Source organism: Protomyctophum parallelum, assembly GCF_964188405.1.
Source record: "Protomyctophum parallelum genome assembly, chromosome: 17".
Lineage (NCBI taxonomy): Eukaryota > Metazoa > Chordata > Actinopteri > Myctophiformes > Myctophidae > Protomyctophum > Protomyctophum parallelum.
This window is the reverse complement of record NC_139719.1, coordinates 23283847-23307033: the sequence shown is the minus strand read 5'-3', so window position 1 is coordinate 23307033 and position 23187 is coordinate 23283847. Positions and strand designations below refer to the sequence as shown.

The 23187-nt window shown below is 42.4% G+C and overlaps 1 protein-coding gene across 3 annotated transcripts; it reads right to left on the bottom strand.

Annotated features, from left to right (window-relative positions):
- Positions 1-325: 325 nt before the first annotated feature.
- On the bottom strand, positions 326-22406 carry osbpl7 (oxysterol binding protein-like 7). Of its 3 annotated transcripts, XM_083786892.1 has the most exons (24): positions 22160-22406; positions 16495-16733; positions 16095-16145; positions 15663-15806; positions 15506-15559; positions 15305-15418; positions 15036-15176; positions 14637-14742; positions 13244-13362; positions 12977-13063; positions 11236-11259; positions 10281-10434; positions 9308-9414; positions 8558-8732; positions 8183-8329; positions 7598-7734; positions 5540-5677; positions 5188-5251; positions 4346-4424; positions 3079-3223; positions 2529-2682; positions 2150-2276; positions 937-1059; positions 326-779 (listed from the first exon to the last, which is right to left on the bottom strand). In XM_083786892.1, exons 2-24 carry the CDS (start codon positions 16618-16620, stop codon positions 671-673), a joined length of 2625 nt encoding a protein of 874 aa, XP_083643018.1. In that variant the 5' UTR covers positions 16621-16733; positions 22160-22406; the 3' UTR covers positions 326-670. The 3 variants fall into 3 exon arrangements, with proteins under 3 accessions (XP_083643018.1, XP_083643019.1, XP_083643020.1); XM_083786893.1 differs by lacking the exon at positions 11236-11259; XM_083786894.1 differs by lacking the exon at positions 16095-16145.
- Positions 22407-23187: the final 781 nt, after the last annotated feature.

Sequence of the window (23187 nt, the reverse complement as noted above, 5' to 3'; positions counted from 1 at the left end):
TACACGTATGTGCACGGTACAGTAAGTAGTAACGCAATATAAAAAGTGAGCTGGAAGCTAGCAGAAGGTGGATAAACACCAAGAGGTTACTTTACTTCACGTTCTCACTCATTTGGACAGCAAACTTTCAAAAGAAAGTAAAAACAAACATTATACATTGACTTAAATATCGGGTGGCCATAGCTTAGTGGGTTTAGAGGCCGTCTGGTCATTAGAAGGTCACTGTTTCACCTCTCCGCCCCGATTTATGTGTCGAAGTGGCCTGATCAAGACACTTTCCCCTAACGTTGCCACCCCCCCCCCCCCTCCCCCCGAGCATGCATCATAACCATGTTGAACACTGAATCGTCCCCGTGAAACTATGGTAATAAAACAAGAAGATAAAACAAAAAACAATTATAACACTGAGGGCCTCTGAAGAATTCATTGAAAATTGAGATAGTCTTCGGGTAGCCCTACCATACCATATGATCCACGCTCATCATTAGAAGGCTATTCATTGTTTTTCATAGGTTGGATATAGGGCTGAGGGTTCCCATGAGCCAGTCATGAGACGTCCCGCCGAGCCAAGTAAGAATGATACAAATCAGCACTGATCTGCGCTCCGCCGGAGGCAGGGCAGTTAATCCGTGCTCTTCCTCTCACTCATACACCACAGTCCAACATCACCTCACCACAGAGCCATGTTTTCGATGTTAGCGAAGCCTGGACTCTCCCTGAGTTTCCAATATGTTCCATTCGTTAGCCACACATCTCTGCTGCTGGAGTCTTTGGCTTTCCTGAAGGATGAGATAGGAGAGTTCCCCATGATTATACATCTACATATTTACATAACACTATAGACATCAAGCAAGCAAGCAATTCATCAAATGGTAAAATAATATGTAAAATATTGCAAGCAAGTTGGTTATAATTAGGATATTTTCAAGGTCTCACTTGAAAAAACGTGGAACGTGATCCTCTCCTCTTTTGATCATTTCTTTTCTTCGCTCCCTCTGCATTTCCTCTACTTCATCTTTTTTAATATCTGTTTCTTCCAACCTTCCCTCTTCCAGCAATCTGTGACAAGAAAACATCCTGTAATTCTCACAAATACAAACAAGAACATTTACTTTTTGGCCGTTTGGTGGTGAAATGGTCAAGACTTTTCCCTTTTTACCTCCTTTATGATGAATTCCTGTTCTGTTCTTTGGCTATATAGAAGTGTCTATTTCTACGTCTCTAAATGTTTTGATTAATTGAACAAGGTGGACCCTCTTGTAAACAAGTGTAATGTTTAATTGGGTCGTCCACTCACAGTTAACAGTCTTTGTATTGAGTTTGTGCTTGAAATGTACTATAATTCTGCAAACTGTTAATAAATATTTCAATCAATCAATCAATCAATCAATGTCTGACTCTAGACCGACATCTTAGCTTTTCTGGGATTAAAATACTGCCATTGACATTGTGTCTGACTCTGTAATGAATAATAACACAAACACATTCACATTCAATTCCTTCTATTTTCAAATGCAATGTCTTCTTTACCAGCACTCTAGTAATTAGTAGAGCAGTGCATAGCAAGTGCATATGATATATTGATGAGACTGTGTGACTGTGTATACTGTATTGGCAATTTTCCATTGCATGGTATTGGTTCAACTCGACTCAACTCTAAAGATACTTTGTTTGTAGCTGGTCGTCACATCGACAACCAATCCTCTGTGTAGGGAAAGAACAATCGCGACTTGTCAAGTTGAACTGGTACTGTGTAATGGAAAAGCATCATATAAATGATGCATTTATAAAGAACTTTTATCCAAAACGCTTTACATATATTGTGCATTACATTCACCCATTCTCACACACATTCATACACTGATGGCGGTCTTGGCGGAGGAAACCATGCAAGGCACCAACCTGCACATCGGGAGCAATTAGACACTAACTCTGGGGGAGCCCGGGATCGAACTGGTAACCTTGTGGTTCCCATCCGGATGTTCTACCGGCCACTCTACCCCTGAGCCACTTCCACCCCCATACTGTATCATACTGTACAGTATGTCATTCTGACCATAAATGTATCCACCAGAGAGTGCTGAAAACACATGTCAAAAGTATCTTCGAGAGAATGATAATCCCTGGCCTCCATGTAAAAGACACCAACCTTTGGTCTGGGCGCACGCGGGTGTCTGTGGGTGGCAGGAAAGGCTTGAGATCGTCGGTCAGCTCATTGATCTCCAAGGCGAAGCTAGAGAAGCCAAAGTACAGCAGAGAATCCTCCGGCTGGGGATCTGAGGATACACAGAGACCTCGGTGGTGAGCGGATGCACTAATATAACACCTGGCTTTACACTCATTAATAGCGTTGAAACCTGCAGGGGGTCATCTGATTTCAAATTCCTTGAAGGTACACCTTCTTAAAAACACTGAGACGAGACTGAATTATCATATCCAATTCCCATTCACTCTGAACTTTTATCATAAACACATGAATGACTCTCATTGTTTGGGACCGCTTGGGACGTGCATGTGTCGTCACTCACTTGGCTTCCAGATGCACTTGGGAGTTGGTAGGGTGTCACAGAAGATGCCCTCGTGCCACAGACCTCCAAACCGGTGAATGACACTCCCACTCTTGTCCAGCACTGTGCCCTGCACCTCATTCTTGTTGCTGTCAGCTGAACCCCAATAGCGAGACTGCAACAAAGACAAACCTAGTGTGCATGCTGCTTAACAAAACACTTCCATCATGTCATTGCAAATAGTCAAGAGTAGCTCAGCCAGTAATAATAAAAGTTTGACCAGACTTGAACACTGTTTCTCATTAAAAAAGTATAATAAGACTATCACAAATATAGTGAATATAGATTAACAAAAAAAACCCCAAAAAATCAAATGAATGAACTATTGTATTTTGCACAGTGAGAGAGAGTCCTTTACCTTCATGTTGCCCTTTATTTTGCCCCTTGCATTAAACAGCTATTTTGTTCTACGGTAGATGATAATAAAACTCACATCTTAAACCAGCATTCAGCTAGCATTTATTCAACGATTTTAAGCTCCATAATACCATATAAGCACACTTGCACTCACCTTGACAAATGTAATCTTACAGGTGCAGACATTGTTGTTGAGGTTGCGGATGGTGACTTCTCCATAGTGTTCTAGATAGCGCTGCTGACTGAGGACGTTATGGATGCAGGTCACTACTTTGTTCCATTCATAGTGGTCTCCATGCCTGTGCAAAATAACAAACTATGAGGTTCAGTGGTACATTATTTCCTATATCAACAAAAACGTACTGCTCTGTGCAGCTCAATAACATTAGAACACGTTTACAACCTAGCAAGCACAGTTCAAACTGCATAAATGGTCTGCACTGTACTGTCAAAGATGTGGAGTGCCGTGATTTTTTACCACCCTCTAACATGATCATCAGGTATTTTTCAAAAAAGTGTACAGTATTTGTTAAAATGACGTTTTTATGTGGACACCTGGTTTGCCTGGTGGGTGGTGATGGGTAGTGATCCACCTGAACTGAAGCAGCGCCCACATCTATCGTAAAGGGGGAGGGTTTAGGGGAGGGGATGATGTTGTGATGTCACTATATTTCATCAACATATTTATGTTTTTTTCTTTGGCACGTTTGACTGTCAAGGTTTCAGCCTCCAGGAAGAAACCCTAAATACAAAGGGAAGACATCATTGCACATAATAATCAGAAACACATGAAAAACTTAAAAAGAAATTTAAAATATCACGGCACACATCTTTAACAGATTTTTCCAAAGCTTTTTAAAATGTATACATTATATTCACCCCCACACTCACACATCAATGACAGAGACAATCATGCAAGGCATCAACTCTCTTGACAAGAGCAGTTAACGTTTCAGTGTCTTGCTAAAGGACACTTCGATATGACCAGGAGGAATGAGTACCTCCCAGACAACATCAGCCATCACATCATACAGTGTACATACAAGTACAATCAGTCAAATGCAGTTGCACTGTCAAAAATTCCAGTCTTGGACATTGAGGCAGCAGCCTCCAGCAAAATAAGAAAAGATGATTTAGTGAAGTCTTTTCTTGAATCACTGGTCTGACAGCAAATGTCCTTGGGACTGAACTGTCACTTCCTCATCTTCAGATCAAAGGATACATTTTAACTTTCACTTAATCCATATCAGTGTACTTCATTTTATGGCAAAAATTGCCGAACTACAAGATCACAATGCATAATTATCAGAAAGGTTATGCACTTGTAAATCGACTATGTTACTACTTTTGAGTTCAGGGACGCCTGGTTGAATGTGGTACACAGGGACATTCTTTGTTCTCCCCTATGCTACAAATCTTACTTTGGCAGTGTGACGTTCACCATTCCTGTGGGCATGATCTCCAGTGACTTCCCCCAGAACTTATTCTTCCATCGCTGGTCTGTTTAGATAGAGAGATAGAGAGGTGGAGAGTTGGAGAGTTGGTTGGTAAGTATACAGTATGTGCATGCATGTCCAAGCATTAGATCAGGAAGTGTTGCCCACACAACATCAGAAGGCAGAGTGACAGTCAGACCATTAGAGTATAGCCAGTGACCACTGGACCATAAAAGCTAAGTGCTAGTTGGTGTAACCACCTAGCCTCGCGTAGCCAGCCTTCGTCTGCCTTTGCAATGCATATAGCCCTAGGCAGATTAATTCCGGAGGACTTCATGGCCTAAATGGTGACGCCCAATATCGCGGCCGTTGTTTGCGTTTGTTTCCGACATTCTGTGCATGGTTCAATGACTGTGTGTTATTGTGGCTTTGCATTGGCTGCGCTGCGCTGTTTCAGCTGCGTTTGGTTTGAAGTTATATCGAGTGATGTGTGAACATTGCAAATAACTGTAGTATCTTCCTTCCCGCCACCCCGTGAGTGTGAGCATGCTTCTCTGTTGTGTTGCTCTGCACTGTCTGTGTGCAGCCTGCGTGGCTGCCAGGGATATTTGCCCCTCCCCTTCTCATTGGCTAGAGGCAGCTTTGCCGTTGGTTCTTGTCCCATAGGCTAGAAGCAGACAATCAGTAACCACCTGGATTCAAACCCCAGGTCTCCCACATGGGAAACCAAACACATACCACTCAGCCAAAGGGGGAATCCCCTTGAACAAAAGCTACAGGCAGGGCCACTGGCACTCTGCTACACTGGAATACTGACGGAGCCTCACCCTGCCAGAAGGAGAAGTTGTCTGAGTCCGCATGACAGGCAGAGATGGGGGGATGGTGGCACACCTAGTAGAAGACAAAAACATTAAAATGTTAATCATACGCTGATTACAATTGTAATTTCCAAGACTATATATACTGACATTAAGTAGGTACGTATACATGGGTAAATTTAAGATGATAGAAGATACTGCCCAACAACAGAATAAATTTGCTCAGAAACAAACAATTCAGAATAATTAAAGCCCCAAAAAGTGAGGCTGAGCAGCATAAGAGACTCACAACAGACATTACATCCCAAAAAAGATAACATCCACTCTGAACATCCAGTGAGTGAGCTGCCTCCTACTGCACCTGCTCGCAGATGAGGCGGAGGCGCGGCTCCTCGCTGGTGTATTCGTAGGTCTCCCCCAGCACTGGGTTGAACGGCTTGTAGCGGTTTCTGAAGGTAGCGGTAGCGTAGCCGGAGATAGCGAAGGCAGCTATGTAGACCTGTATGAGACACACAAGTAAAACACCTTCTTTTCGCATACAGAAAAATGTGAAACTGTGAAAAACCAAGAAAAACTTTTTTTTTAATGTATCTTGGAGTCGACGTGGGCTCTTGCATATTTAGAAATTGACCATAGACTCACAGTAAATGGTAAATGGTGCATTTATATAGTGCTTTTATCCAAAGTGCTTTAAATAGATTGTTGTGTGCATTACATTCACCCACACACACATTCATACACAGATGGCAGAGGAAATCATGCAAGGTACCAACCTGCACATCAGGGGTAATTAGGGGTTCAGAGTATTGCTCAAGGACATTCAACACTCTGTACTCTGTCACGTAAAGTGTACTTGACATTACTGCTGAGTCCAGACCTCAACCCAATTGAACACCTGTGGATCAGCTTTGGCGTACTGTAGGCTACATGCTGAAGTGACCAACAGAACCTGACCTGCAACCCATCCTGGTTGAGGAATGGGATGCCATCACACAGCAAAATGTGCCAAGATGTTGTGGCTGTGCAGTGATCTTCCACAGAGTTCCCTTACACTGACTGTAAAATTAATAAAGTGTAAAACTTCTCCTTATTTCTGTGGGAGAGTGCAATCATCCAATCCACTAACTAAGCAACTGAAAGCAAGGGTGAATACAGTACCAACCATTTGCCATTTGTGCAAATATTTCGGGGGCGGCGATGCTATACCCACACGTTTAGCTGTGTTTCTCAATCCACGAATGACTGGTCCTTACAAGCTGTACCTCGTTGTAAAGGTGACTAATCAACGATAAAGACGATTTTATTTGTGGACGTGTGGCCGTACCATCCTCTGGTACGGGTCTATATAGTTTTATTTGTGGACGTGTGGCCGTACCATCCTCTGGTACGGGTCTATATAGTTTTATTTGTGGACGTGTGGCCGTACCATCCTCTGGTAAGGGTCTATATAGTTTTATTTGTGGACGTGTGGCCGTACCATCCTCTGGTAAGGGTCTATATAGTTTTATTTGTGGACGTGTGGCCGTACCATCCTCTGGTACGGGTCTATATAGTTTTATTTGTGGACGTGTGGCCGTACCATCCTCTGGTACGGGTCTTGTGTGTTGTGTTTATTTGTGGACGTGTGGCCGTACCATCCTCTGGTAAGGGTCTATATAGTGTTATTTGTGGACGTGTGGCCGTACCATCCTCTGGTAAGGGTCTTGTGTGTTGTGTTTATTTGTGGACGTGTGGCCGTACCATCCTCTGGTAAGGGTCTATATAGTGTTATTTGTGGACGTGTGGCCGTACCATCCTCTGGTAAGGGTCTTGTGTGTTGTGTTTATTTGTGGACGTGTGGCCGTACCATCCTCTGGTAAGGGTCTATATAGTGTTATTTGTGGACGTGTGGCCGTACCATCCTCTGGTAAGGGTCTATATAGTGTTATTTGTGGACGTGTGGCCGTACCATCCTCTGGTACGGGTCTATATAGTTTTATTTGTGGACGTGTGGCCGTACCATCCTCTGGTAAGGGTCTATATAGTGTTATTTGTGGACGTGTGGCCGTACCATCCTCTGGTAAGGGTCTATATAGTTTTATTTGTGGACGTGTGGCCGTACCATCCTCTGGTAAGGGTCTATATAGTGTTATTTGTGGACGTGTGGCCGTACCATCCTCTGGTACGGGTCTATATAGTTTTATTTGTGGACGTGTGGCCGTACCATCCTCTGGTAAGGGTCTATATAGTTTTATTTGTGGACGTGTGGCCGTACCATCCTCTGGTACGGGTCTTGTGTGTTGTGTTTATTTGTGGACGTGTGGCCGTACCATCCTCTGGTAAGGGTCTTGTGTGTTGTGTTTATTTGTGGACGTGTGGCCGTACCATCCTCTGGTAAGGGTCTTGTGTGTTGTGTTTATTTGTGGACGTGTGGCCGTACCATCCTCTGGTAAGGGTCTTGTGTGTCGCTGGCAGTGTCCAGCAGCTCCTGGTATTCCAGCTCCTCACACAGTCTCTGCAGCAGGTTGATGGGCTCATTGAGGGCAGCAGGCATGGACACCCTGGACAGGTCCTTACCTGAGGACAAAACCACAGCTGAGAAGGTGCTCTCTGGACTTGAGATTAATCCGAATTTATAACCGCCTACGATGTGGTAAAAACATGGCTTCCCTGTGGATCTTTGTCGTCATGTTGATGGCTTGACCCCTAGGACGCACACATTAAAAGTTCTTTCTACGGACCACATGACAAGCTTTGTCTATATCCTTGCCTATGATACTGTGGAAGGTTAGGTAGTTCAAAAGTTAATGTTATACAGAATTACTGTATGCACATCCATACAGTAAATAATCTGTTGCTGGTGCAGGACAAAGTAAAACATATCAAAAGAAAGTAATGTCTGTGCAACCAGCTTGATGCTCCAAACAAACTTTACTGTGCAAACAACATTTTGACAAAGTTTTATCTTCCCCCTGTGAACTGTGTGGAGGGTTAACTTGTGACTCCAGTACAAGGGTCTTTTTACCTATGTTGTTGTAGAGGATTTGCATGAGGCCCACGTGGCTGTTGTCTGGGCAGTGGGCAGGCAGGGTGGTGCGATGACCTGTGCTCTTGAGAACAATACTTTTCGGAGCTTTGCTGATGCTGAGGCGGTATTTGCGTGTGGCTGAGTCTACAGCAGAGGAGGTAAAGGAAAGATTTAAAATCATACCATTTAATTTTTTAATAAAAAAAGGAAAAAGAAAGGCTGCATAACATGCATGCTTCACATGATTGAAACCTTTATTTCAGGCGAATCCAATTGAGACCAGGGTCTCTTTTTCATGTACAGTAAGCATCATCAGGTGCAAGAATAGTATGACCTATTCTTTTTATAGCTACTGTATATCTATCTACACACCATGGCCAGCGTCTGGCTCAGAATTGCTTGTGGTTCCGTCACTCAGCCCTGATTCGTCAGACCCCTCAGAGGAGCTGCCACAGAGGACGTCATCACTGGCGTCAAAATACTCCCCGTCATCAGAGTCGACTGCGGTGGGCGGGTCCTCCTGTGACTGCCTGGTAGCCGCTCCAGCCTGAAGAGAGAGCGAGAAGAAAGAAAGAAAGAAAGAAAGACAGAAAGAAATCAAACAAACAAACAAACAAAAGCAGCATGAGATGCTTTTGGAACCTACAAGGCAATGTTAATTTCATTGACTAAAACTATGATGAAAAATGTTCGTTGACTACCTTTTTTCACAGACGAAAACTAACAAAAAACTAAGCTATGATGACAATAACTAAGACTAAATATATTGGTCATGTTATATTTGGTTGCTCTCGGGTGTTGCACTCTGAAAATAGCTGATCTACAGGGCTCACAACGTGTTGCGTTGTGACTTGTGACGCGTTTTGAGCTTGTAGATCGGCTATTTTCAGCACCATCAAGGCCTGCCAAAATCAACTGTAGATTTAGTCGACTAAAATGTTATATGTAGTCGACTAAAAGTAGACAAAAACTACAACTTTTCAGATGACCAAAATATTACTCAAACTAAATGAAAATGTATTCAAAAAGACTATGACTAAACTAAATCAAAATGTGTTGTCTATAAGTGAACCCTGCTACAACATGGTAAGGTTGGTAGAAGATGTGCAGCTTGAGGTTCACCTGGGCCAGTGTGTTAGACCGATGGACGTTATTACTGCTCCAGCCCTCCTGCTGTCTCTGGTGCTCCTGGGTTAAGATGTCATGTACTGACTTGAGGGACGTGTGCACTGATATGGAAGAAACACAACAGGGCTGTTTTTAGAAAACTAAAGGTACAGGCCGCTATGTGGCCCTCACATGTAGAGTTCAGGCCGCTATGTGGCCCTCACATGTAGAGTTCAGGCCGCTATGTGGCCCTCACATGTAGAGTTCAGGCCGCTATGTGGCCCTCACATGTAGAGTTCAGGCCGCTATGTGGCCCTCACATGTAGAGTTCAGGCCGCTATGTGGCCCTCACATGTAGAGTTCAGGCCGCTATGTGGCCCTCGCGTGTAGAGTTCAGGCCGCTATGTGGCCCTCGTGTGTAGAGTTCAGGCCGCTATGTGGCCCTCACATGTAGAGTTCAGGCCGCTATGTGGCCCTCACATGTAGAGTTCAGGCCGCTATGTGGCCCTCGCGTGTAGAGTTCAGGCCGCTATGTGGCCCTCACATGTAGAGTTCAGGCCGCTATGTGGCCCTCACATGTAGAGTTCAGGCCGCTATGTGGCCCTCGCGTGTAGAGTTCAGGCCGCTATGTGGCCCTCACATGTAGAGTTCAGGCCGCTATGTGGCCCTCACATGTAGAGTTCAGGCCGCTATGTGGCCCTCGTGTGTAGAGTTCAGGCTGTGTGGCCCTCACATGTAGAGAAGGTCAAACAAACAAAAAGGCGGGGGATTTATGTAGGCAAAGCAAGTCTGAAAAGGTGGGTTTTGAGTGTGCTTTTGAATGTGGTGAAGGTGGGGGAATAAATAGAGAGATAGGGGAATATTTAAGTCAATGAAATGTCGCCAAAAGTTTGAAGAATCAACGTAGTGCGGGCGTGTCTAACCGCATGCAAATCTGTACAGTATATCTGCCCGTGTACTGCGTGATGTCTCTCTCCTTGACTCTGACCTCTGAGGGACACGGCGCAGATATCCTGATGGATCCTCTTGCCCTCGGGGGAGGTGACGGTGGGAGGAGACGCCTGGGCGTAGATGCAGTCTGGGACGGAGGGGCTGGACGACGTGCCCAGGTGACACGGGCTGCTCAGGTGACTGGAGGACAGCTGTGGGACAGTACTGGACAGGTCACTGGCTCGTTCAACACACTTTTCCAAGTGACGGTATACTGTATGCAATATAAGGCTATGACTTATATTACAATATATATACAAAATCGGATTAAAAAAAGTAATTTTCTGTCATTATTATTATTTATCACCATATTGTTGTGTGTTTTTTTTTTTTTTTTACTTTTAGCAGAACTTTTTTAAATTCGAAAATGCAATTGCTATGTTCTATTTTGGATATGTCACACAAACAGATTCAGGTCTGTATATGTTTTAACTATTATACAAATACGTACAACGGCTATGCTGTATTTGGTTAGCAGCAGCACATACTGTAAACAGATCAAGACTCTTTCATTAATAATGAAAGAGTGATGATAATTTAGTTAGTTAGTTAGTATACTATACAATGAATCATTATATACATTCTTTTTTTTACATCTTTTATTTTTAGGGTTTTCTCTTTTCTGACATAGACACAAGGACAACACCACAGACTTACATACAAGACAGTGTACATATACTATGTAGTACTAACAACAATATAAAAACAACAACAATGAAAACAAAGAAATGAAAATGAATCATTATATACTGACAAAAATGATCATCACTGCTGATTTGCTCCGTCCCCTCCCCTGGATGATCCCCCCACCCCACAGCTTTGCTCACTTCATTTATTATGCAGTTACATAGCACACTGTCTATAGAGTACACAGTAGTACACATGTGAGTGAATAACATGACAAAGCTTTATGGGGATCAAGCTGTGGCACATTCCATCCAGAAGTGACTCACCGATTTAGTTATCCCACGAATAGGCTTTGGATTAGAGAGAGGTTCCAAAGCGTTACTAGGAGGTTGGGATGTCAAATGCTTAAAACAAGTTCCAAATATGTAAGTTTAACACTTGACTTCAATGTCAACTGTCAGAAATCTAAATTCTAAATATTATTATCAAAACATGAATATAAAATTACATTACCATTTACCATAAGGGAACTAGACCCTAGTTGCGCCAATGTTGTGAGTTTGCTGGCATATAAAGGTTAAACATCATCTAAAGGTCTATAGACGAATTCAGAAACGGGTCTCATGGTCACAGCGAACGTATTTCCTGTAGGCGGAGACGACATATCTGCGGTGTAAACAGCCAGCTCTTCTACTACATTGAATGGTAGACAGTCTGCTCAAATGTACTCATTTACCTGCTTTTTACTAACACTAACTTTACAAAGATGCCCAGAACATCGGGATGAACCTGTGTAGTTTATGGCCACAGTAGTGGCAACATTCAACTTTGGAGAAAAATGGAATGTCAAAAAATACACTGGCGGTGGCTGAGAACAGAGTCTGAATTTTCGGTGGTGAGGTAACCACCGCTCCGGTGGTGAGCTGACCACCGGAGCTGAAATAACATTGAGCGGTGGTGAGTAAAAACAGAGAGAAGGGCTGGGGCGGTGGCGGAGGTTTGCTCTTCACCGCGGCTCGTGACGTCATGTTGTAGTTCGGCGGTCACCCCACCACCGACAATCCAGACTATGAATGAGCCTATAGAATAATGGTTGAGACGGCGTAGTGACAGGTCCTGAAAGATACATAACGTCAGTCTAAGGGCCGATTCATACTTTAGAGCCGAATAAAAGTCGGTTCGGCTCTTTAGAGCCTACAATGTGACGTCATTTGAGGTTCGGGAGGGCTGGTACCGTCCTAAAGTCGGCTCTTCGGTGCTACTGAAAATATCTGACGAGCCGAAATCATTTCGGCACTACAGCGCCGAAACAGTGGTAAAATAGGAGTATGAATCGGCCCTTACACAACCCAATCTTTCTGTTGTATGAAAACAAGGCTGCTGTACTTTATACCTCATAAAGTATTTAAAGTATGAGGTATAAATTACAGCAGCCTTGTGTTCATACAACAGAAAGATTGGTTATTGTATTGTGTAAGACTGACGTTATGTATCTTTCAGGACCTTTCAGGACCTTTCACTGCTTCGTCTCAACCATTACTTTGTCCTGAATGGAACAGAACCTTAAGTATAGGGCCTATAATTGCTTGGTAACACCTGTGACCTGCTGCATTTGCTGTTTATCCTATTAAATGTCAAAAAGGCTGATGTGGAAAAAGGATTACTCTGTTAACATTTCCATGGTAACGGAGATGCTAATCTAATTGCTTTGTTAACCTATTCGCAATATTCGATATGTAGAAACTAGTATTTTACAAACATGCTAGTTTTCACCATGTGATCTATATATTTAGATTTAGCTGAATATGGTTAATTAAAAAAAGAAAAAGAAAATAGTTAAATAGTTAAAGTCATTTTACACTCAAGGTGGTTGTTTAGTGTCATTAGTGCCACTTAACAACACTCTTGTGTAAACATATGCTACTTAGATTATTTGAAAACTTTAAAGGGTCAGGAAACTCACATAATTGACCCAGGGTTTAGTTCACCTTTAATTAACAAATCCATTTAAAATCATTTGAAAGGTTATAGGCTAATATTTTCGTCAGTGCTGGTAATGAATCTTACCATTCTGGCCTCGACTCGAGACAGTGTACGACTCTGACCCCAGATCTTTCCCGACTTAGACTTCTTTGGCTTCTCAAGTGATAGATTCTGCATTAGAAAACACAAGGCAAATCACAATAAAATGCCATTCTCGTGCTCTTATGCACTTGTACACCTTTTGGTTTGTATGCAGTGTGCCACAGTATTTCATAGCCCATAGTTTAGCAACAATCTACAGATAAAAGACTTATTGACAAATAAAACTCATCTAATTCTATCCATCCATACCTGCATGCTAATGATGCGCTGCAGGTCTCCATTACTGAAGACCGGGCCTGTATCCAGGGTCTGGAGCTTCTGGACCAAGCGATTCAATTCAGACAGGTCCATTTGACATCGATTCAGCTCTGGGTGAAGGGCATAGATGTATAAAAGACTCTAAATAGACTAAAGTAAAACACTTTTTGCTTAGTGAAGCTCTCACAATGATATCGTTTTTTTTTCCAGACTTGCAAAGACATATTAATTGAAACCTTCACCCATATTCTCAAAACTTTAAACACAAAGCCAGATTTTCAAACTACATTAACAAAATCCAGTCTCTTCTATGAATCACCTCAAAACCATTATCTGTAGGTCTACTCAAAAGTCATCAAACAATGCTTTCACATCATACACATAGCCAGTTACATAACACACTACAGAGCTACCTTAGAGTACATAGAATGTTTTAGATTTAGAACAAACATCCAGGGCATTATTAGTTATTGCATACTGTAAGACAATTAACTCTAAACTAAAATCACTTCACTGTACAGTCAAATAATGTACAGCTGTGCAACTGCTAAATCAAAGTCTTTGCAAGTTGTGTATAACTACCTGAACAGTGTTTTTAGTTTTGCCATAAGAGTGATCAATTCAACAAATGGGTTTATGCTAAAGATTTAGGCTAATGGCGTTTAGTGTTTTAGCTATTGTGAGTAACTATAGGGTGAGCAATGGCTGAGCCTGATATGGCCTTTGAGTCAAACCAACTGGACTCAAAGTTAGGTGTGATTACACAGCTGCTGTGCATGAAAATGAACCATCTCCGCACAGATTCAGCCAGTCTCTGTTATGACAAGTTTTGTGTCTTCTTATTTTCTTGTGACTAACTATTGCACAGTTACAACTACGGCATGGAAAGCAGTGTGTTGGCACTTGGCACATAGGTGGAGAGAAATATAAAGAACTTTGTTGTAAGAACCTTGGCTGTTGTCTGTCCTTCCATTGAGACTGTTATCATTTATATTGCTATAGGTGTAAATGGTAAATGGTAAATGGTGCATTTATATAGCGCCTTTATCCAAGGCGCTTTACAGAGATTGTGCATTACATTCACCCATTCACACACACATTCATACACCGATGGCAGCGGAAACCATGCAAGGCACCAAGTAGCACATCGGGAGCAATTAGGGGTTCAGTGTCTTGCTCAAGGACACTTCGACAGTAACTCTGGGGGAGCCCGGGTTCGAACTGGCAACCTTACGGTTACCATCCAGGCACTCTACCCCTGAGCCACCACCGCCCCTGTGTCTTATAAACGTAATACTTCAAAATCCCTGTTTTAGTTTAGGTTTGTACATCTTCAGAGTATCTTGCAATAGAGAGGAAATGCATGCCAAATGCCATACCATACCTTGAGCACAGCTGTCTGTGTCATGGTTGGTTTGCTGCAGCCAGGCAGACACCTTGCCATTTACACCAGAGACAGCTGAAGGCAACACCCTTGATGTTGTGGTATTCTGGCAATGAGAATAAAGTGACAGAGGAGAGGAGTGGAGAGGAGGGTCAACCCAGGGCTCTGTTTAAGAATGATTCCTAGTTAATTAATAGATCTTTGCTCAGATATAATGTGAATGTTCTTTTTGTTTCCTGAATTTTAATTAAGTTTGTAACACTGGGTGTGTAATAAGAAAAAAAGAAAAACTAAACTATTGCAAGAATATGGAATATGTGTACTGCAAATGAAATAATAATAATTTGCAAAAAAAGTCCTGTGTAAATTTCATTTCATAGTTTGTGCGATTGTGATTACCGAATCTCCATTCCTCCGAGCCAGGCCACCAACAGTTCCATGGAGGAAGCCATTGTGGACCTGTGCTGCCTCATTCCTCTTGTATACGCGGTGGGCTTGTAGCTTCGTTAGCCAGATATAGAAGAGTTCGTGGCTTTTTGCCTGGAGATAAAAGGCCCAAATCATTTCAAGTCACATTACTGTGCATGTATTTGACTTTCAGAGGCACAGGCAGGTTTCAATAAATTGTTCAACAGCAGCTCTTGAATTCATCTCAGGTTTGAGTTTACCTTCATGTGATAGATAATGTGGCCCGCATCCAAGTCGATACGATTTGACTTCTTGTTTACGGACATCACTGCTATGCTGACGTCCAACGAGCCCTGGACTTTCCCCCTAGAGATCTTTGGGGAAGCATATTGAATGTTCACATTCACATTTTCATCCATGAACGTTCACTCATATCTTAAAAAAATGTATAGTGCACTTACATCTTGCTGATTTTTAGAATAGCGCAATATCCCCGCTTGCAAGACAAAGTATCTCTGAGAAAGAGAAGAAGAAAAAATACATTGAGGCTAAAAATAAACCCACTGAAACAATACATCTAAAAACTACACTTTAAGATCTTGAATTGTGATTTCTCACCTTGTGCCAACCTTTGAGAGGCCACCTCCTCCTCTTGAGGAGATATCCCTCACAGATACCTGGTGCAGCCATGTCTTGGAGGGTTTCAGTAGTCTGAATCTCCGCCTGGGCATCTTCCATCACCTCCCAGTCTTTGGAAAAGTTCTTGGGAAAATATTTGAGAATGAATGCATAATGTGGATAATTTATAGTATATTTGTTTCTTTTTCACGATGATGATGCTGAATACAAAAACACTCAAGCAAACATTAACACCCAAACTGCAAAGGGTATAGTATCCATTAGTATACACATGAAAACGCCAAAATAAAGGGATACAAAATAAGGCTGCATTGCATTTATATGCAATGCAGTGCCAATGCAATGCACTTTGGCTGTATAATCAGCCAAAGTGCACAAATTAATAATTAGAGCAAAGCAGACCCTGCTTACTGTTTTGGAAACACCGCCCCATATTCCACATGGTGGCAACTTGAGGTGGCACTGGCAATGAAGGGTAAAATACTTACAGACAGAATACAGAATCTTTATTATTATTATTTATCTTCCTTGTTTTGTTTTAATATACATTTTGTTAGGAAATTAAGAGAAAACACTATGGTACTGGTGAGCCTTGTTAAAAGTGAACACAGAGTGCACCCTTGTGGTTCAAATGAATAGTGCCACATAATCCCTAGGTTGGTTTTCGTCCAGCTCACCGCCTGTGTCATGCATCATCCCCTCTCTCTTTACTCTCTATCTTGTCTCTCTCTACTTTACTAGTAGTGTAGTGTGCTACTGTGCTAAAATGTCTTGAAATACAGTGCAAAGCCCACACGGCCACCTGACTCACTTGTTTTGAGTGACGAGACGAGGCAGTGCTACTACTTCGGGAGTGGTTAGCTCGTTTGTAGCATGTTGGAGATGACTTCTCCGTCTGTGACTCTCTGCGGTCCAGCGCAGACCCGTAAGACTCCATTTTTTGAGTGACCTACAGTATGTCGTTTCTCCCTCGTATCACTGGTTGTGTTGTACAGTGAGATCCGATGAGACCTAGCTGCTACACTTCTCTCATGTCAGGATGAAATGAATCTGAAAGAGAAAGGAATTGCAGTCATTGAATTAAATGCTTTTATGAATGTGTGTGACAGTGATACCTCTATTAACCACTTAAACCCTCTATACTTAGTAATACAGTTGACAAGGATCGGCTCTGTACTTGGTCAGCTCTTTTATTTCCTCTACAGCAAATCCCTTTGCTGAAAATAGCCGACGTTGCTGTGAACTGATAAATCTGCTATATTTAGCAAATATTAATAATGCAATTACAAACTACAGGTAAGAACAGCAGTTATGACAAACGTTCACGAAAATGTCTACAGACAAACTTTGGACCAATATCGACAAAAAGTACATATTTTTTAAGTTAAAAGGTTGTATAAGCCAATGCAAATTGCAGTTTTATGAAAATTCTTCTTCTGTCCCTAATACATGCATGGTAGAGGGTCATGCCAAATAGCACTGAAACCAGTCTTACTTAAATTGGCCAAAGGGGTGCGCTATAGCAATTGTTTGAAAATGAAAACTTGTTTGGCATAATAACTCATGCCTCATTTTGTCAAAAGCACTTGTTTACACATGTGCCTTGACGGAACACATCTGTTACTTTGACCAGTAAGCACCGCCCATTTTGAGCAGTTTGAAAAACGCTTTCAGCATGCTTTTTTTTGCAATTTTTGTGAAACGTTCTACATACAATCTATGGACCATTATCTGAAATCCCAGTTGAAGAGAAGTTTGTACGTGAAAAAATGTAAAATAAATACTTTGAACAGGCATAACTCATGCCTCGTTTGGCCAAAAGCCATGGAACTTGTTTACACATGTGCCTTGACTCATGTGGAACACATCTGTCACTTTGTACGTGAAGAGATTTGTAAATAAATATATATATAGCCTGGGCCGTGGCTCCAGCCAAGGTCCAGGGCAGGCACCTTGGCTGGTAATCCAGTCTGGCAGTGTGCCACGGATTCGACTCCCGATACCGACGGCCTTTACTGCATGTCACCCCCCCATCTCTCTCCCCATTTCCTGTCAGCCCACTTTGTATCTATCCCTCTACAAAAATAATAAAATAAAGGCGAAAACCAAAAATAAAAATATATATAGCTGTGTATATATATAGCTGCAAGCATATCGGATTGGAGGGATCCGATATGTGTTGTCAGGAGCTACTCAACCAGATTGCAGAAGCGGAGCGTGAGGTCAACAAGCTACGTGGCCATCTGAAAACGGAAGAGACCAATTACAACACTCTTATGAGAGGGCCACCGAAGAGTTCCCGAAGATAAGCCTGTTCCTCAGGGAAAAAGAAGAAGAGATCCACCAGACTAAAGACATGTATTACGTATTAATTATAGGCCAGTGATTAGGTATTTTCATTACATGCAGCAATCTTCATTGTATTGTCAGCTTAATGCTTATCACATTTTGCCAGTTTGCCTCACTCACTGAGAGATCTGTTAAAGTATCCTGTGGTTTTGGTGAGTTCAGGGACCGGAGGGAAGCAGCTACTAGGGTTCGATTAGTCTTTCGCCCCTATACCCAGGTCAGACGACCGATTTGCACGTCAGGACCGCTGAGGGCCTCCACCAGAGTTTCCTCTGGCTTCGCCCTGCCCAGGCATAGTTCACCATCTTTCGGGTCAAGAGGGGCCAAGGAATGCAGCAATAGGAAAAAGACTATATGCAATACGCACAATAAGCGGGTCTGTTTGGGGTACGAACAGCTGCAATACAGCTGGGTGACCTAAAGTGGCACTGTTGAGCAGCCTAAAAGGGCCATTCACACTGAGCACTTTAACTGCAGCCAGCCAGAGGTGTTGTTGAACAGCCTGCACCGCTCATCTCACACGGGCGTGATTTTTCTTACTGCTTGGCCCCGCCTTATCGCTGCTTGCAGGTATATTTGTCCTTTTGTTTTTGTTATTGTCCATGTCCTATTATGACCCAACTGGGCAGATGACATCTGAACTCACAGCCTATGGAGAAAGTATTAAGGAAACAGAGCCGGGGCCTCAGTTTAATCCTGTTACCTAATGCAGGTGAGTGGAGAACTCTCTGTACAAGGCAGTCAGTTTCAAGTGACCACTTCACTCCAAATTCACTGGGTCTATTGCACCAGTTGCATAAATGGCATACTGTCTGTATGTACGTGTTTAAGAAGACTAATATAATCATATTTCCCACTATAATGTTTTCTGCACATGTACTGCATTAGAAATGGTTGTCTTAATTTGTGTAGATGAATGAACACCACTGTGGCCAAAAAACAGCTTGTGAAATTAATTCCTTGTGGTTTCTGTGACACTAAATAAAAGCAGTTTCCGAGGCTACTGTGACACTAACTCTGGGGGAGCCCGGGATCGAACTGGGAACCTCATGGTTCCCATCCGGCTGCTCTATTGGCCACTCTACCCCTGAGCAGCCCTGTGTAATTGGACATTGTGTCACTTTGGGCCATTAGAGCGTTCAAAGACTAGTACAATAGCTAAACATTACATCACTGTTGCTTGGAGAAAGGTTATGATTAATTGGAAATGTCCATGTCACACCTCTTCATTCTAATCATATTAAGTTAATTTACTGATCGATATACGCAAGACGGGGCAGAAGGGATGCTTCTTCAATTCATGACATGGAGTCACTAGAATGTACATTCAGAATGATGGCGGGGTTTTCTAAAGGCAATGTAATAATTCCTGCATGGAATTCAATGAATCTTATGTTATATGATGTTGTGCATTCACAGTGTCCCCAGGCTGGTGTAGGAGTTATGCCACTTGCACCAGGCCCAGCATCGCCTGGGAGGACAGGATTAACAGCCAGCACACTAATTGGCTTTTTTCCAGGGCCGTTTTTAGCAACCTGTCACTTGGACGCACAGTAACAAGATCACAAGGCAGAGAACACTGACAACAACAAATAATAATGTGCCAAAGGGGCTACAATTTATTGTTATTGTTGGGCTAAAGTTAGACCTGTACTTTAAGCACAGAAATGTCAAAACCGACAATTCTGTCATTTCTGTGTAAAAGAAGGGAGATGAAAACAAACCTTGTTATAGAAAGTAACAGTTTTGAGTGTGCCATATCACCAAGATACCATTCACCATTCTAGATTATTTTTAATCCTCATAAGAAATTATTTTCAAGCCATTCTTCTCCCCATGCAAACCAAAACTGTTGGCACGATCCTCAGATAGTGAACATGTGTTTAAGTCAAATGATTTTACCGCATGCCTGAAGATGTCTGTCTGTCTGGAGCCAATCTCACAAACCGCTGGACCGATAACCACAAATTCTTGAGCACCCTGCCAGTAGGCCCCAGAAGTACAGTCTCTAATAATTAGTTTTACCTCTAATGTTGTTATGTTGAAACCTTTTACTTTAATTTCATAATTAAAATTCACTGGGGCTGTGATCAGGCTGAAACCTTGCCCAAATTGAGTGTGATTACATCATCATACAGTAGATACATCCGTTACATCGTCGACAATATTGATACTGATTACTGATGTCAAAGGTTCACCGTCATGGAGTCACTCTCTGAACTCCACATTGGAGCCAATGCTGTTCACATTGTGGATCCAGAGATAAACATGATTCCCATTTTGTTATGGCTTTGTGGAATTTGGACATTTTAAGATGTGTATTCATTACCAGTTCATCTTTCTTCCTTGTATTCCTACACTGAAGAGATAACTGGTTAAATAAATAATTAATTAAACTATCTCCAAAATCTCCCATTTAAAAACATTTTCACTGTGTAAACAGTACTGAAGGCACTTGAAGTCACACACAATAACACAACTGAGCCTCTCTGGCACAATAAAGTATCAAATAATTGGCCACTTTTATAGCACAAAAACGCAACTGGGCCTCTCGTTATGCAGCTGCCTCATCATTGCCAAATTGTGCCAATCCAATAGTGTTTTTGCCATTTTTCTAATCTGTGCATTTTCACTGAACTCACACTCACTCTGCAGAGGAAAATACTCCCGCACAATGTCTTCAATTGCAAATAAACATTTAATGGTCATCAGGTGATCTGATCTCTTGTCAGTGGAAAAATCCATCAGCTCTGTGAAACCCTGCACTGTGGTCAAATAGGTAAACTCTTACTCTTACATAAAGTTACACAGTAAGATCTTATGTAACTTAACCACATAAACCTATAGCATTTCTATTTTGGGGAAAATGTTCTACAGCACAGATTTGGTGTAGACGTAGAGGGAAAGAAGGAGGACGTCCGGTATTACCAGACAAGTCTGGGATGGAGTACCCTGGGGATCTCTGGGCAATGAAGTAGCCTATAATGGTTTAAGTGTTTAAGAGTCCATTTTCATACTGAATGAACAGTAAAGATTTGACAGTGTATTATGCTTCATTATATACGTTATATATGTTGTCATATTCAAAACAGAGATGTCCCCTCTCCTGTTTCTATGGTTTGGTTTGCTAATACATAAGGATAGAGAAGGATGAGAGCAGCAGGAAAGCATGTGGTGGAAACAGGATAAAAGGATTTGCAGGCTTCCAAGATTGCTTACTCAAAGGCCCAACGAAAAGAACACGTCAAAAACCTTCATGTCATGCTTTGGGTCTGATGTGAATTCTGCAGTGATACAACAATATCAAATAAACAATGGACAGGTGCACTGACCCACATGAGAGAGGCAGAGCCAATTAGTGAAATGTTAATGTGAACTGGAAACAAGATACTGGTGATAGAATTCTACAATGTGGAACTTGACTCGATTAGCCCAATTAATTGATGGGACAGTGAGTCCATAAATCAAGAACTGAATACACAATAGAAACTATGATCCTCAATACTGACTTTCAGATCTGAAGACTGCAGTCAAACTTTTGCAAGTAGGATATTAATTTTTTTCCCAATCAATAACACTTAAGATTCATAGACAGCAGCTTAATTCCAGATGACATGTTCATTTTCATTGGCCATAAAGCCCTCAAACTGGCACTTATAGGGGACATGGGAATGAAGTGACATCCACTGCTGGAGTGCTGGTCGTATAAGATAGCATTAATGTTGACAACACCTCAGCACCTATCAAATTTGTAGAGACCGTCGAAAGAAACAAAGATTTTGTAATAGCCTACAAATTGGCAATAACAAGAAAATGCATGTTTCAAGTTTACAACAGATCCCATCTGAAGTTGTAGGCTATTAGAGAAGTTGAAGGGAAATGCATGTAGATCTACAGTATAATTTATAACACTGAAGGCCATGGGCATTTGATGTTATCCAGATTCCAGACCAGGGTGTTCTTATCTAAAGCCCATTATAATTCTCTCACACGGTCCCCAGACACCTACAAAGTAAGGTTCAGCTTTCGCCAACATCAATGCGTTCAAGTCCTTTAAACTTTTTATTATAAAGTAAAGTAAAGACTGTTTCAAACTCGCGGAAAAGTAAACATCAATATGTTCTTACCTGAAATTCGCGTCGGACTGTCATGGTGTTATTTGAATCCTCTTTAGGCTAATTGATGTATCCAGCGAACTGAACGCGTTGTCATTTGATAAACCGTACAGTCATACGACTCCGAGTCGGACATACTTTTGCCTACGGATTGGGGGTGGGGTGGGGGTGAAAAAGTCAAGTAAATGTCCCGTCAACGTAGGCTAATCACTTAAAATAATCTCTGCGTCTGTCCCATTACCTCTCAATGGGCGACATGAGCGCCCTCCAAATCCAAGGAGAGCAGTGCGTCGCAAGGAAGCGCAGCGCCATGCGCAATGTGTCCAGGCAGGGCATTATCCGCATTAGCTGGAATTACACGTATGTCTGTAGAAGAGTTGACATTCTACTGTGGCATCGTATGATGATAGCCAGCGACGTAGAGTCTGTGGGGGCCACGGGGCCATGGCCCCCATGAAGAATCCTAGGGCCCCTTTCGGCCCCCATGAAGATTTTCGTGGACATTTTACATTTACATTACATATTTTCTGGGAATTCCGAACATTTTGGACCTCTCCGCCGGCAATCTGAGAATCCCATCGTCAAATATTCGGGAAAACAGCGCCTCCCCTGTTGTTCCTCAGGCAACAGTCTGTCTTGAGAGACACCGGCCGTCCAAGAGGTGTTAAAAAGTGCTAATCTGTTTCTTTTGTAGTTGTTCTTGAGGCGTGACATAAAGGGCGCGTTCGGAAATACCACACCGGAGCACACTCGCCTATTAGTTTGCATTGCACAGTGGGCTCAGTGCGCTATTTCCGAACGCGCCCAACACTGATCAAGAATTCACCAAAGAGACCTAACCACAGACTAGTGAGACTACACACTGACTCGAGAAAAGACCCATATCGTCCAAAATAGGCTGATCAGTCGCTGTCTGTGTATAGGCTAATTCAATGGTAAAAGTATGCTAAAGAACTCATTTTTAGACCATTTGGGAAATAAATAAATAAATAAATCCGCGGCGGCGGCCTCGCTTCGCTCGGCCGCGACAGTCCCCCCCC